General features: G+C 42.1%; 1 protein-coding gene across 3 annotated transcripts in view; it reads left to right on the plus strand.

The window, feature by feature from the left end:
* SUDS3 (SDS3 homolog, SIN3A corepressor complex component) overlaps positions 1–16,264 on the plus strand; it is a 150,527-nt gene that overhangs the window by 71,575 nt on the left and 62,688 nt on the right. For 2 of the 3 annotated variants that reach the window (XM_061141889.1, XM_061141887.1), the window contains one exon: positions 14,961–15,313. The exons of the other annotated variant lie outside the window; for it this stretch is intronic. In XM_061141889.1, coding sequence (XP_060997872.1) covers positions 14,961–15,087 — 127 coding nt within the window. In that variant the 3' untranslated portion in view covers positions 15,088–15,313. Of the gene's footprint in view, positions 1–14,960; positions 15,314–16,264 lie in introns of those variants that run through there. 3 annotated transcript variants of the gene reach the window in all.

Genomic DNA, 16,264 nt, shown 5'->3' on the forward strand with positions numbered 1-16,264 from the left:
GGCTATAGTTTAGCCAGTCAGAGTCTTTGTTTCTTGAGAATCTTTATAAGGAGAAATAGAAGGCATGGTTAAAGGTGTGGGCATGCATGGGCCAGGGTTGGTATCATGTTGAAACTGCACATCTCAAATTAAGACATTAAGACTTGAACTCATGGACCAGGATGTGAACCCAGCCAAAACCCCAACTGGCACTTGAACCCAGGTTTGTTTGTTTTTTTTTTTAAGCTGTACCATGCAGCATGTGGGATCTTAGTTCCCCAAAGAAGGACCATACCTGCGCTGTCTGCAATGGAAGCACAGAGTCTTAACCACCAGACCACCGGGGAAGTCCCTGAACCTACTGTCTTTTTTTAAAAAAAATTTATTTATTTTTGGCTGCATTGGGTCTTCATTGCACTTAGGCTTTCTCTAGTTGTGGTGAGCAGGGGCTACTTTTCATTGTGATGTGAGGGCTTCTCATTGCCGTGGCTTCTCTTGTAGAGCATGGGCTCTAGGTGTGCAGGCTTCAGTAGTGGCAGCACCAGCCCATGGGCTCAGGAGTTGTGAAGCAGGAGGTTAGTTGCTCTGAGGCCTGTGGGACCTTCCTAGACTAGGGTTCTAACCTGTGTCCCCCGCATTGACAGGTGGATTCTTATCCACTGCACCACCAGGGAAGTGCCAAACCCATAGTCCTTTAATTGAGATCACATATCTGGTCTCAGGACTTAATGAAGCTCAAGTTCTTTATGTCTTATTGCAGAAAAAATTCAGTGAGAGACCAAGTGATAGGTAAGAGGTAGATTTATTTAGAGAGATACACATTCCATAGACAGAATGCTGTCCATCCCAAAAGGCAAGATTGGCCTTGGAATGACTCCACAGACTGTGGGCCATCTCAGAATGTGAGTGGCCCCAAAATATGGGGTGGTTAGTTTTTATTGGTTGTATAATTTCTTAAGCTAACAAGTGGGATGATTATTCCAACTATTTTGGGAAAGGGGCAGAGATTTCTAGGAATTGGGCACTGCACACTTGGCCTTTTATGGTCAGCCTTAAATTGTCATGGAGAAGGAAATGGCAACCCATTCCATTATTCTTGCCTGGAAAATTTCAAGAACAGAGGAGCCTGGCAGGTTACCATCCATGGGGTGGCAAAGTGTCGGACATAATTGAGCACAAGATGGTAGAAGTTGAGTCTTCCACCATCTTGGACCTAACAGGTTCTAACTAGTTTTTGTCATCTCCTCAGTGGCTCTGTCACTATGGACAGTGACTGCAGCTGTGAAATTAAAAGATGCTTGCTCCTTGGAAGAAAAGCTATGACCAACCTAGACAGCATACTAAAAAGCAGAGACATTACTTTGCTGACAAAGATTTGTCTAGTTGAAGCTATGGTTTTTCCAGTAGTCATGTATAGATGTGAGAGTTGGACCATAAAGAAGACTGAGTGCTGAATAATTGATGCTTTCAAACTGTGGTGTTGGAGGAGACTCTTGAGAGTCCCCTGGACTGCAAGAAGATCAAACCAGTCAATCCTAAAGGAAATCAGTCTTGAATAGTCATTGGAAGGACTGATGCTGAAGCTGAAGCCCCAGTATTTTGGCCACCTGATGCGAAGAGCCAAATCTTTGGAAAAGACCCTGATACTGGGAGAGATAGAAGGCAGGAGGATAAGGGGATGACAGAGGATGAGATGGTTGGTTGGCATCACTGAATCAATGGACATGAGTTTGAGCAAACTCTGGGAAATAGTGAAGGACAGGGAAGCCTGTGTACTGTGGTCCATGGGGTCACAAAGAGTTGGACACAACTGAGCAACTGACCAACAACAACAAGGCCTCTGTCATTTTTTAAAAGACTTTGTCCTGCCCCTTTCCCTCCTGTTTCAATGCAAGCTACAGCTCAGATAGGCTTAAGTTATGGGGGAACAGAAATGTGGAATTTGTAGAGGAAGCTAATTTGCAGAGTAATTTAAAGGGTAGAAAGAAACCAAGAAGACAGAGCAGTGTGGGCTAACAAATTTCTGGGTCCTGTTTAGGTAGCCTGGTGGTTCTCAATGGGAAATGATTTTTGCATCCCCTCCACCGGGGGATATTTGGCAATGTTTGGGATCATTTTTGATTATTACATTATTAACTATTACTTTAATCATTATTACAGCTGGGCTAGACGAAAGAGTGTAACTCGCATCTAGTGGGAATGTTTCAGGGGAAGTGGGAGCAAGAGAATAGTCACCAGTGAGTTCCTGGGATAAGCCACTAAGTGAGAGTCCTTGGCTTCACGCAGAAAAGAATTCAAGAGCAGCTAGCTAAAGTAAAGTGGGAGGAAGTTTATTTAGAGATACAATTCCATATGGCACTATTGTAGAGAACCTGCCTGCCAATGCAGGAAACATAATGAGACATAGGTTCGATACCTGGGTTGGCAAGGTCCCCTGGAGGAGGGCATGGCAACCCACTCCAGAGTTCTTGCCTGGAGAATCCCATGGACAGAGGAGCCTGGTGGGACACAGTCCATAGCATTGCAAAGAGTCAGACAGGACTGAAGGCATTTAGCCTGCACCTGCACCACCTGCTTACAGTCCATAGGCAGACTCTCTCAGGGGGTGAGAGGCCCCAGGGGTGTGGGAGTGGTTCGTTTTTATGAGACTTCCCTGGTGACTTAGACAGTAAAGAATTTTCCTCAATGTGAGAGATCCCTGGGTCGGGAAGAACCCCTGAAGAAGGGAATGGCTACCCACTCCTGTATTTTTGCCTGTAGAATTCCAGGACAGAGGAGCCCGGCAGGCTACAGTCCATGGGGTTGAAAAGAGACCAGCATGACTGAGTGACTAACCTCACTACTACTAATTTCATATGCTAATGAGTTTGAAGAATATTCTGTTTTGGAGAAGTGGCAAGGATCTCCAGTAACTGGGCCACTGTCCACTTTTTGGTGTTTTATGGTCAGCTGTGGAACTGTCATGGTGCCTGTCACGGCTCTGGTGGGTGTGTTATTTAGTATGCTAATATATTACAATAAACATATAATATGGCTCAAGCTCTACCAGAAGTAAAATCTTCCGCCATCTTGGGTATGGCTGGTTCTAACCGGTTTCCGAAGCTGTTTTTCTCAACGGCAGTGTCCCCTCTTCATGTTTTTAACTGTTGTGTCTCCGGAAGAAACCAGGTACACTGTTTAAATATTCTACAATGCACAGAACAGCCCCCACAACAAAGAACAATTCACCTCAAAACGTCAATAGTACTTCGTTACTGAGACACCCTGAGGTAGCTTTATTTTTCTGTATGGGTCCTTGAAATAAATTCCACGTTTAAAAGTTGTTTTTTTTTTTTTTTAAACTTTTTCTTTTATTTTTTGACTGTGCCACACTCAGGCGGAATCATAGTTTCCTGACCAGGGATGGAACCCTTGCTCCCTGGAACAGCAGAGTCTTAACCACTGGACAGCAAAGGAAGTCCCTGAATTCCACCTTTTAAATATATTTTAAAAATTAATTTATTTGACTGTGCTGGGTCTTTGTTGCTGCTTGAGGAATCTTTTAGTTGCAAAACGTGAACTCTTAGTTGCAGCATGTGGGACCTAGTGCCCCGACCAGAGGTTGAACCCGGGTCGCTTGCACTGGGAGCACAGAGTCTTAGCTACTAGACCACCAGGGAAGTCCCTAAATCCCACCTTTTAAAAACTATCTTGAGTATATTCTCCCTCCCAATCTCTCTCTCTCTCTCTGATGATAAATAATCAGAGCTAACATTTATTGAGCACTCATTATGTGCTAGCACCATGTTAAGCACTTTCCAGAGATTATCACATTTAATCTTCAAATCCAACCTTAAGAGGCAGGGATATTATCCACTCATTTTATATGGAGAAACTGAGGCTTGTAGACTTGGTTACTTTGCCCAAGCTTGTCTTGAATCCAGTAGAGATCATGAATCCAGTTTGGTTTCAGAGCTTAAGCTCTTAACTAATTATGTATAGAGTCTTAGGCCAAAAGAAGCTATAAACAAAAAAACAATTATAAGAACTCAAAAGGCTCAGTAGCTTTAGGAGGGTAGCATTTAATTTGTTTTTATTTATTTTTTAATTATTTATTTATATATTTGTTTCCTGACGGCACTGGGCCTTTCCTGACTGCACCGTCTTCTGATTGCCGTGGCTTCTCTTGTTGCAGAGCATGGGCTGTAGGGCATGCAGGCTTCAGTAGTTGTGGCCCACCGGCTTAGTCGCCCCAAGGCATGTGGGATCTTAGTTCCCTGACCAAGGATGGAACCAGTGTCCCCTGCATTGCAAGGACAGATTCTTAACCCTGGACCACCAGGGATGCCCTTGTTTTTTATTTTTTAATGAGAAAAAAATTTTTTTTAAAGTTTTGGCTGTAGCACAGCTTGTGGGATCTCAGTTGCCCAACCAGGAATTGAACCCAGGCCCTCAACAGTGAAAGCACAGATTCCTAATCACTAGACTTCCAGTGAATTCCTGGGAGAATTTAATTTAGGAGCAAAAAACCACATGCTTCAAGAGCAACAGAAAATAACATCACTTTAGAATCCAATAATCAATATAATTACCACTTTGAAGTATTTACTATATTCAGTGCTTTCTGTGCTTTGTGAATATGGGCTTAGGAGACTGACTTTATTATTATCCCCATTTTACAGATGATGAAACCAAGGTGCAGAGTCATAAAGTAAATGTCACAGAGCTAGTAAATGACAACTGAGATTTCATCTCAGCTGTTTGGCTCAATATCTGTGCCTTTTCCCAATCATGCTAGGCTATCTCTCAGTACAAGCAAGAAGAATCATTTACAGTGTTGAAGTAACAGAAGGGGCATGGGGAAAGAGGGAACAACGTGAGCAAAGATTTGAAGGTATGTCAGTGCAGATTCAAATTCAGGGGATCCATTAATGCAGCTGTGACTGGGATGTGAGTGAAGGATGCCTCGGATGCTTGACCTAAGCCTGAAATGGCAAAGTGGAGCTAAAGTGGAGTCTTGGAGTCCACAGTGAAAGTTTGAGGCTTATTCTGTTGGTCCAGGAGAGCCAGAGGTTTGGGGGCAGAGGAATGAAGGTTATGGTTATGTATGCTAGAAGGAGTCTCTTGGAGCAGTAGAGAGCATGCACTGGGACGGTGAGGAAGCAAGAGGGAGGGAGACCTGCCCGGTCAGACTGAGGACACACCAGAGGGAAGGCCATGGTGAAGCTTTGAGAAGTGTTTCAGAGGTAGAAATGTTTGGCTCAGCATATGTCTAGGTTTAGGAACAAGAAATGAAGAGATCCTAGATGGGGACTGGGTGGTTGGTAAATCTGATAAAGGAATATAGCAAATGGGACAAAAAATATATATATATATTTTTAGGACTTCCCTGGTGGTTCAGTGGTTAAGACTCTGTGCTTCCACTGCAGGGGGTACAGGTTCAACTGCTGGTTGGGGAAGATTCTGCATGGTGTGTGTGTGTGTGTGTGTGTCTGTGTGTGTCTGTGTGTGTCTGTGTGTTTGGGGAAGATTCTGCATGGTGTGTGTGTGTGTGTGTGTGTGTGTGGTTGGGGAAGATTCTGCATGGGGTGTGTGTGTGTGTGTGTGTGTGTGTGTGTGTGGTTGGGGAAGATTCTGCATGGTGTGTGTGTGTGTGTGTGTGTGTGTGTGTGTGTGTGTGTGTGTGTGTGTGTGTGTGTCGCTTAGTCATGTCTGACTCTTTGTGCCTTTTGGGCTGTAGCCCCCCAGACTCCTCTGTCCATGGGATTTTCCATGCAAGAATACTGGGTTGCCATTTTCTTCTCCAGGGCATCTTCCCCATCCAGTGGTCAAACCCAGGTCTACCGATTTTCAGGCAGACTCTACTGTATGGGCCACCTGAGGTGAGGTTAAAAAAAAATAAGGAAAAAAATTATTTTTTAAAAAAGTAAAAGCAATGCAATATGACTTTTGAACATGTAGATGCTATAAGTCTTCAATCCCAGTCCCCAGAAGTAACCCACTTTTACTTATGATTTAAAAATGTGTGTATTTTAATCTCAGATTATACCATTATACAACTTTTCCTCCACAATATGTTCTGTGCATCTTTTCAAACCAGTTAATGTATATTTACAATATTATTATTAATGGCTACATAGTATTCCACTGTGGAGGTGTGCATAATAGCCAACTGAGTATTGATGGAAATGTGAGTTGTTTTCAGGGTTTTTTTTTTTTTTTGTCTTTTTGGTTTTGTTACCAATAAAGCTATGTATGTCTTTGTATGTCTTTGGATTTTTGTGCTAGTGAATTTATGGGATAAATTTTTCAGAGTAGAGTTTCTGGGTCAAAGGTTAAACACATTAAAAATATTGGATAAATTCTTCTAAATTTCCAGACAGCCAGGATTTTAGAAGTGATTGATGAGTTCTGGTTTGGTCAAGTTAAGACAAGGTGCCAAAGGCCAAAGCTTATTGTGGATGCCCCTCTGATCATTAGTGACACAGGCTAGGACTTGGAAAAAAGTTGACACCTAGAGACTGTCAAAAGCAGAGCTGTGAGAATTGTAAGCCTTCGTTATGATTTAAGATGGGCTTCCCAGGTGATGCTAGAGGTAAGGAATCCACCTGCAAATGCAGGAGATGTGATTCAGTCTCTGGGTCAGAAAGATACCCTAGATGAGGAAATGGCAACCCACTCCAGTATTCTTGCTTGGAAAATTCTCATGGACAGAGGGGCCTGGCCGGCTGCATACAGTCCATTGTGTTGCAAAGAGTCAGACCCGACTGAGCAACTGAACACATACAATTTAAGATAATAAACTAATGATGTAAGATAATAAACTAATCTTCAAATCTAAATAAAGATATACTAGACACATTAATTATAAACAGGTTCTCAATGTACTGTGAAAGTGTATATACAGCACATAAAAACAATTCCACCTTAAATTTACCATAAAACTAATACATTTGCTATGATAAATATTAATTAAGCATCCAAATAATAATCTTCCTCATCTCTTTAAATTTAGAAGTGCCTTTGGAGCGTGGTTTGGATTCCTCAGTCACCTTAAAAATATTTATCAAGTGTAAATGCCCTTCAGCTAAAGACCACCAGGAACACACTTGCAGTGGAATGAGTTGGAATTAGTATTACTGCACTGAGGGGGGAAATGCACGCTAGGAGCTGTGGGGCATCTCAGTAGGAAGGTATTAAAAAGGATGCGGTTACTATGGGATTTGGGCTTAGGTTGGGTGATTCATGGAGGTTTAAAGAACTAGGGCTTTGCTCTAGACTGGAATACTGACAGGAAATGGAAATAATTCTATGATTGGGCATCTTAATAAATTTTATCCAAGGGAGAAAAGACTAGATTGAGCTAATTTGGGGGAAATTGGTAAAGAAGCAGCAGCCTCTCATATTAGGGTAGGGAATTTGGGTCATTTTTGTGGTTTAGACAGTGTTCCTGTTTGGTCTGTGTTCCATTGTCTTGCTCCTTTGTGGTATCAGAGTAACCTTGTCTGATATTGATGTTCTGTGCAATTGTTTATCTTCAGCAGGAGAACACCAACCCCTAGCCAGCAGATCAGCTTAGAGCAGCACTGGGGCCAAGCGGATGTGAGTACCAGCTTGTGGATGTTGGGGCAGTTTCTCTTTTCCTTCTCAGAAGGAAGTTTTCACTGTCTTTGCCTGGAAAAACCCTACTGATCCTTCACATCAAGATCTCAGCTCAAACCTCATTTCCTAACGATAATCTTTCCTCATCCATCCCCACCCACCCCCCCCAACCGTGTCCCCAACAAAATAAATAGGTCAGGCCTTCCTGTTACACAGTCATTAACAACTTCAGCTTCTTCTTTGTGGCACTCATCACAATTGTCATTGCTTAACTGTGCCACGAGTTATCCAGTGCCTGTCTTACCAGCTCACCTGTGGATCCCTGAGAGCAGCCACGGTGTGTGTCTGGTTCATCTCAGTAGATGCTCATAATTAGTATCTGATGAGTGAACACTGAATGAGGCAGTGAAGTTTCTTGTGTATGTGTGGATTGTACTTCACTCATGTCTGTCTTTTAAGGCCTGTGATAGTGCTTGGTGCATAGTAGGTATCCCGTAAATATCAGTTTTATGTGTCAATTTGACTGGGCCATGGGATGCCATTGTTTCCAGTTGTGTCTGCGGGGGTGCTTCTGAAAGAGATTAGTTTCAAATTGGCGAACTGAGTAAAGAAAATGGCCCAAGGTCGGCAGCTTCTTCCAGTTCATTGAGGACTTGAATAGAATACGAAGGTGGATGAAGGTTGAATTAACTCTGACTATTTGAACTGGGACATTGATCTTCTCCTGCCCTTGGTGCTCCTAGTTCTCAGGCCTTTGGACCTGAACTGGAATCTGTACCATCAGCTATCTGGCTCCAGGGCCTTTGATTTTTACCACTGGCTTTCCTGAGTTTTTAGCTTGCAGATGGCAGACTTCTCAGCCTCCCATAATCATGTGAACCAATACCCATAATAAATATCATATCATATCTATCTACCTATCTATTTTTCTCTCTCCTTTTGGTTCTTTGTTAAAGCTATTTCTTTTTAAATTTATTTTTAATTGGAGGATAATTGCTTTACGATGTTTTACTGGTTTCTGCCGTACATCAACATGAATCAACCATAGATATACACATGTCCCCTCCCTCTTAAATCTCCTTCCCAGCTCCCATCCCGTTCCACCTTATTGGTTTTTTTTTGTCTGGAGAAACCTGACTGACACATGTGTTAATAACCCAATTCTTTTCCTTTAATTTTATTCTGTCCAAAGAAATAATTCCAATGGTTTCAGAGTTATCTCAAATAATTGAGTGTTATGTTCAATGCAGATATAGTTGGTAGCCCAGGTGTGTAGAATGATCAGTCAAAAACTGTTTTGAAAAATATTTGACTAGAACTTTCTCTTCTTTGCCTCATACACTTTTTTTTTTTTTAATCTATCAGAAGCTCTGTTCAGTCTCAGATCAAATAAAGGCCCTCAAGAAACCAGTGATGGCTATCAGAGCTCTGCATACTTCATTGGAAAGCCATAAACACAATTACTAGATCATTAAGGACAGTAAAACAGAAGCTTTGAAGCAACATGCACAGCATTGCCTAGTTGGGCATGAACGGTGTCCTGCGAGTGCCAGTGCCTCCCTGTTGGAAACCCCCTAGGAAATGATGAAGGATTGGGAACTAAAATGTCTCTGTGGCAGGTGCAAGGATGTAGGTCTGGCAAAGAAGACGTGGGTTCTGCTCACAATTCTGGTGCATCTTGGGTGGTACCTTAACCAGACTCTCTGAGCCTCAGTGTCCCCACTGTTAAATAAGGTATTGGGGATTGATTGCATTAATGCCCTGATTCTTTACCTCTTGTGTTAGTTTGCTAAGACTGCTTTAACACAGTACCACAGACCGGGTGGCTTGAATAACAGACATTTATAATCTTACATCTAGAGGCCAGAAGTCCATGATCAAGGTGTTGGCAGAATCGGTTCCTTCTGAGGTCTGTGAGGGGCTTCCCCAATGGTGCAGCAGGTAAAGAATACGTCTGCAGTGCAGGAGACACAGGAGACGTGGGTTCGGTCCCTGGGTTGGGAAGCTCCCCTGGATGAGGAAATGGCAACCCATTCCAATATTTTCTCTTTGATTTGTTTTTATTTATTTATTTTTAATTGAAGCGTAATTGCTTTACAATATTGTGTTCATTTCTGCCATGCATCAACATGAATCAGCCATAGGTATACGTATGTCCCCGCCTTCTTGAACCTCCCTCCCACCTCCTCCCACCCCTCCCTCGAGGTTGTCACAGAGCCCCGGTTTGAGTTCCCTGAGTCATATAGCAAATACACTCCAGTATTCTTGCCTGGAAAATTCCATGGATGGAGGAGCCCGGGGGGTGCAGTCCAAAGGGTCCAGGGATTCGGACATGACTGAGTGACTGAGCATGTGCCCACAGGGCTGTGAGGAAGCATCTGTTCCAGGCCTCTCTTCCTGGCTTCTCGATGGCATTTTCCAGATTGCTTTCCCAGTGTGCTTGTCTGTGTTTAGATTTCTCTCTGTCTCTCTCTCTTTTTTTTTTTTTTGGCTGCACTGAGTCTTCATTGTGGCATGTAGGCTTAGTTGCTCCCCAGAATGTGGGAATCTTAGTTCTCTGACCAGGAATTGGACCTGCATCCCCTGCATTGGAAGGCAGATTCTTAACTTCTGGGCCACCAGGGAAGTCCCTAAATTTCTCTTTCTTATAGGGACATTAGTCATATTGAAGTAGGGCCTATCATAAAACATTTGCTCTGTAAAGATCCTATCTTCAAATAATGTCACATCCTGAGATAGGACTGAATATCTCTTTCTGAAGTTAGTACTTTGATAAATGAACTTTAAGGATATACAGTTCAAGTGATAACACCCTTCCTGTACCCACAACCTTTGCAATTCCTTTTATAAAAAAGTTAGAGTGTATTTCCCATCTTTTATTTTATTTATTTATTAAAAAAATTTTTTTTGAATACACTGCATGACATATGGGATCTTAGTTTCCTGACCAGGGATCCAGCCCATGTCCCTTACATTGGAAGCATGGAGACTTAACCACTACACCGCCAGGGAAGCCCTCCCCTCCCATCTTTTAAATGATCTGTGCTGGCCTCGTGATTTGCTTTGGCCAAAGGAGTGTTAGAGGCAATGCAAGCAAAAGTCTGCAAAAGTGTTTGTACTATTGCTATTTGAAAATTTCTAGGCAAGCCTGCTAGAGAAGGAGAGGCCCATGTTTTCCCAGGTATCCCAGCAGAGGCTATCCTAAATCAACCAACGTCGAATATGTCAGTGAGTCCAGCCAAAGTCAGCAGAGCTGTGAAGATAACTTGCAGTTACCCAAAGGCTTGTGAGGGAGGCAGCAAAATCAGATGAACCTTGCCTGGGTTGGCTGAACCCCACATGTTTATTGCTAAGTGTTCTGGGGGTTTTGTGCTTGCTTGTTACTCAGCATCACTGGGGAAATATATAACTGATACAGAGTTAGAAATATTCATTCACTGAGTTGTGAGGACCTGTGTGAGAGCACATAAATGTTAAATAAATGGTGGCCATGGCATCACAGTGTTTTATAAATGCTTGAATACTGTGTAGAAGTAAAGAATCATCAATATACAATGACATGCTGTGTAATAATAATGATAAGAGAGTTGGCATGAATAAAACTAATGAACTGGGCCCTGGTTATAATGTATAAATATGAGCCTACATTCATGCACATAAACCATTCATGATATGATACAATGTCTGCATTGTGTGGATTCTTAGAGACCACCTGTGAGAAAAATGATGCTCAGAGAATCACATCCACTCACTGCAGGTCACATAGCTAGTAAGTGGCAGAGCTTCAGAATTGGAGATATTTATGATTAGTCTAACACAGGAAAGCATGGTATTTTCGTTATCTCTTTCTGAGGAAGCTGTTGACTTTAAAAGACGAATAGAATTCATCATTCATCTTTGGAAATCTTCTTTGTGTGAGGTTTGATATGGGGACAAAAGGGGAGATTAGGCATCCATCCATTCATTGTTTCATTCAGTTATCCACTCATTCAGCAAATAATGACCAGACTTCCCTGGTGGCGCAGTGGATAAGAATCAGCCTGCCAATGCAGGGGACATAAATTTGATCCCTGGTCCAGGAAGATCCCACATGCCGAGGAACAGCTAAAGTCACGTGCCACAACCACTGAGCCTGGGCTCTAAGGCCCAAGAGCTGCAACTACTGAAGCCCACACACCCGAGAGTGTGCTCCGCAACAAGAGAAGCCACCACAATGAGAAGTCCGTGTACCACAGGGAAGAGTAGCCCCTGGTTGCCACAACTAGAGAAAGCCCACACAAAGCAATGAAGAGGCAGCACAGCCAAAAATAAATAAGTAAAATTTTAAAAAATCAAATAATGACCGAGGTCGTGCTTTGCTTCAGGACTGTACTCGGCATTCTGCTTCTGTCTGTGTTCCTTCGTCCTGTTGTCTCATTCTTCTTCCCACCAATGCCTCCTCCTCCCTTCGTTCTCCTTTGTGAATGTTGACAAGGATGAGTTAAAAAAAAAAAACAAACGACTAATTACTTGTTAGGGCAAGTCTGTATAAGATTGATGCTGATGGTTTTAGTTCATTTAGAATGTTAACTGCTGTGAGCACGACTTGACACACCTCAGTTTTGTTCTGCGTTTTTGAAAGACCATACGGTCTAGTGGCTGAGAGCATGCCCATAAACATAAATTCTCCACTGCAGCTTCCCAGATGCCCAAATAGGATGCTGAAAATTACATGCTTCCAAAGTTCACAGTTATTTCCAACCCATGTCCACCCACTCGTCTCTTCTTTTCACCACTTTTCATCATCCGCCATAGGTCAGGCTCTGTGTGACTGCACTAAACCTATAAGTGGACACCGGTTGTGCCGTAATGCACAATTATATAGAGGTTATCAAAGGCCGACATTGTTCTATGTGCTTTACATATGTTAACTCATTAGTCTTCACAACAATCCAGTGAAGTATGTACTAATATTCCCCCTTATACAGATGAGGAAACTAAGGCACAGGGGTGTTGTTACCCAAAGGTCATGTGGATGTCTGAATGGTAAGTGAGAGAGCTGGGATTTGCACTCTGGCATCTGGATCCAGAGCCTGTCTTTGATTCTGCCTCTCTAACCTCTCCTGATGTTACTACTGAAGACCATATCCTTCCTTGGACCACTGTTGGGTGCTTCTATCCTGCCACCACTCTTGAGTGTACTAAGTGGTGACACTGATGTGCTTATAAGGGAAGTGCTTTCTTCATTCCGTATCTATCTATCTGTCTGCTTACATGCATAGGCATATTTGGCCACGCTGCTCAGCTTGCAAGATCTTAGTTCCCTAAGCAGGGATTGAACGTAGGCCCACAGCAGTGAAAGCATGGAGTTCTAACCATTTGACCATCAGGGAAGTCTGGTAAGTGCTTTATTTTTTTCCAAAGTAAAACCACTAATTACATATCCTAGCATAGAATTTGAATCTGGATCCCCTTCACTCATGGACTCACCTGTCAATCCCACCTTTCTAGTCTTACATTTCTTCTGAAACTGACCCTCAGCGGAACATCAGTGTGTGTCCATCTTCAGACGAGAAGACAGCAAGGAGAGGAGGAGGAATGACCTCCAAAGGCATCTCAGTTGAGCCCCAGTTTCCTCATCTGCAAAATGGGAATAAGTTAATTGAATAATGTAACGTGTCAGTTCAGTTCAGTCCCTCAGTTGTATCCAACTCTTTGCGACCCCATGGACTGCAGCATGCAAGGCTTCCCTGTCCATCACCAGCTCCCGGAGCTTATTCAAACTCATGTCCATCAAGTGGGTGATGCCATCCAGCCATCTCATCCTCTGTCATCCCTTTCTCCTCCTGCCTTCAATCTTTCCCAGCATCAGGGTCTTTTCCAATGAGTCAGTTCTTCGCATCAGGTGGCCAAAGTATTGGAGTTTCAGCTTCAGCATCAGTCCTTCCAATGAATATTCAGGACTGATTCCCTTTAGGATGGACTGGTTAGATCTTCTTGCAGTCCAAGGGACTCTCAAGAGTCTTCTTCAACACCATAGTTCAAAAGCATCAATTCTTCAGTGGTCAGCTTTCTTTATAGTCCAACTCTCACATCCATGCATGACTACTGGAAAAACCATAGCTTTGACTAGATGGACCTTTGTTGGGAAAGTAATGTCTCTGCTTTTTAATATGCTATCTAGGTTGGTCATAACTTTTCTTCCAAGGAGCAAGCATCTTTTAATTTCATGGCTGCAGTCAACATCTACAGTGTTTCTCGAGCCCAAGAAAATAACATGTATGCTGACTTTTATTGAGTGTATCATGTGTCCAAGGCTTGTGCTAAATGCTTTGCTATTTGCATGCTCTCATTTAATTCTTAAAGCAACATTATAAGTAAGGCAGACTCAGTAGTCCTGTAACTTGTCCAAAGTCACACAGTAGGTAGGAGGTAGTAGGTAGGAGGCAGAGCCTGGATTCAGAATCAAGCTGTAGAACATCAAAGATTTCACTCTAATGCAACTCCAGCAGCTCTCACTGAGATAATACTGCCTCTTAGGGCTCTTTTCAGGAATTTGTGGGGACAGTTTTGGTGATGGTGATGGGAAGTTACAAAATCATGACATTGGGTGATTTGCTTTAGGGGATGAGGCAAGCTAGACATTTAGCAATGTGTGGGGAGGATCTGTTATGTGTTCTGCTTAACCTTTCAGTGCCCTTGCCAGACCTTTGTAGGTAAAAACTCATTTATTATCATCTGAGCTTGTCTTATATACAGAGTATATTTTGTGTAGTTTTAGCAGGTTCTGATTTTTCTAGGAATGCAGCTTACAGTGTGCCTCAAGGGATGGTGGTTTTATTTTATTTTGCTCAAAATGTTATCCGTTGTGTGTACCATTTCCAAAAAAAAACCCACATCACCAATGGCAACATTGTTCAAGGTATTTGAGGGGCCAGCATCACACCCCCGAGTTAGCTTGCATTTTATCTGTTACACACACACTGGCTCTTTGCTTATGTGCCATCATCAGGCTACCTAACTATGTCTTCTAGCATTTACATATGAAATGGATTTTTGGAAATTATATACATGTATGCAGGTTATATTATCTCTGAATTTCATTTTGCGATAATGTAAAGAGCACATTACAATATGTTTGTTATAAAAGGGTGGATAGAATGGATCATTGCTCCCACTTCTTCCTTCTCTCCCATAATGGAATTGCACATCATCACATTTTGCCATGTGACTTTGTAGTACTTCTCAGTAGAGTGGGTGGAGAGTTTTATGTGCCTCATTGATTTGGGGCTTAGATATGAAATTTTCTTTGGCCAATGATACCTGGAGAGAAATGGAAATGTGCCAGTCTTGAACTTGGTCCGCAAAAGGCATCATCGTGGTTTCACTCATCCTCTTGTTCTTTTGACACTTTCTATAAGGAAAATGTGCTTCTGCTGCTCTGTGGAGAATGGGGAAACACTTGGAACAGATCTGAGCACCACCTGGAGCCAAGATCATGGTGTCGCAGTGAGCTCAACAGAACGACAGCCAACCACAAACTCATGAGTATAAAAATAAGGTTTTTCTCCTTGTCAGTCACTGAAATTTCGAGATTGTTATGCACCAGAAACTAACTGATACAAAGAGATGTTGAGTCTGATAAGGTTGATAAGCAATGTATTCTACTTTTTTCCTGTATAAAAAGTAGTTACCTTAAGTCTTGGAACACACAGTGAATGCTTTTCAATAGAATGGCTAAATGATATTCTTTGTTTTTTTTAATTTTTAAAAAGTTTATTTATTTATTTTCTTTTTGGCTGCTCTGGTCTTCACTGCTAAATGATATTCTGATACCATATTAAAGGGGATTATGGATACCCAGCTTTCAAATCCTTAGGTTTAGGGCCTCTGCAATTACTGTTGAACTCTCCGACCACCAGGGTAATTGCTGGTGTTCTGGGAGGGTGTAAATTCACCAAGTGAGCAGGCTGGAAATAATTGATGAGTTCTCTTCTTTAAAAGGTGATCTGGTGCCATGGAAACAACAAGTGTGTTCAGCTTTGTGACTGCGGATTATAATTACCAAGTTATTAACCAGAGCATTATGTGAAAGATTGATGATTCTTCCTCAATGTAATGTGTCCTTTAAATGCTAAATAATAAGTTAAATGCAAGGAATAAATAAGTTCGATGGCTTATTTATGGGGTAATTATGGGATATTTTCAGCCCATAAACTAGGGCATCTGTAGAAACCCAACACTGTGGAGAAGAAAGAGCCCTGAATTAGAAATAGGGAGACCTGGATTCTCTGTCACCTGCTAGCTAGTGACCTTGAATGGCTTATGTCTTTGCTGTCTGCCCCAGTTTCTTTGGAAAATTGTGGGGGGTGTGTGCATAAAAATACCCATCTCATAGAGAAGTTGTAAAGAATCATTGTCAATGACATAATTATATACGTTTCTGAGCTCTGTGCCTGACACGTAATAAGTGGTTACAAGTGTTATCTATCATTTTATCATCGTATTTGAAACATGAGATTCGGCCCTTCTGCTAAGAGTTTTCCTATTTTATGTTTTTAGTCAATAAGAAATTAGTACAATTTATAATAGACTGTCATTGAATTCTTCTTGAAAAACCACTCTTCTCTGCTCAAAAAATTATCAGAGACTTGAGTAAATTCAGACAAGAATAAAGGAGAAAATATATATCATCCATCTATCCCACCATCTAAATATAACTACT

The sequence above is a fragment of the Dama dama genome, chromosome 5 (assembly GCF_033118175.1).
Source record: "Dama dama isolate Ldn47 chromosome 5, ASM3311817v1, whole genome shotgun sequence".
In the NCBI taxonomy this organism is placed as follows: domain Eukaryota; kingdom Metazoa; phylum Chordata; class Mammalia; order Artiodactyla; family Cervidae; genus Dama; species Dama dama.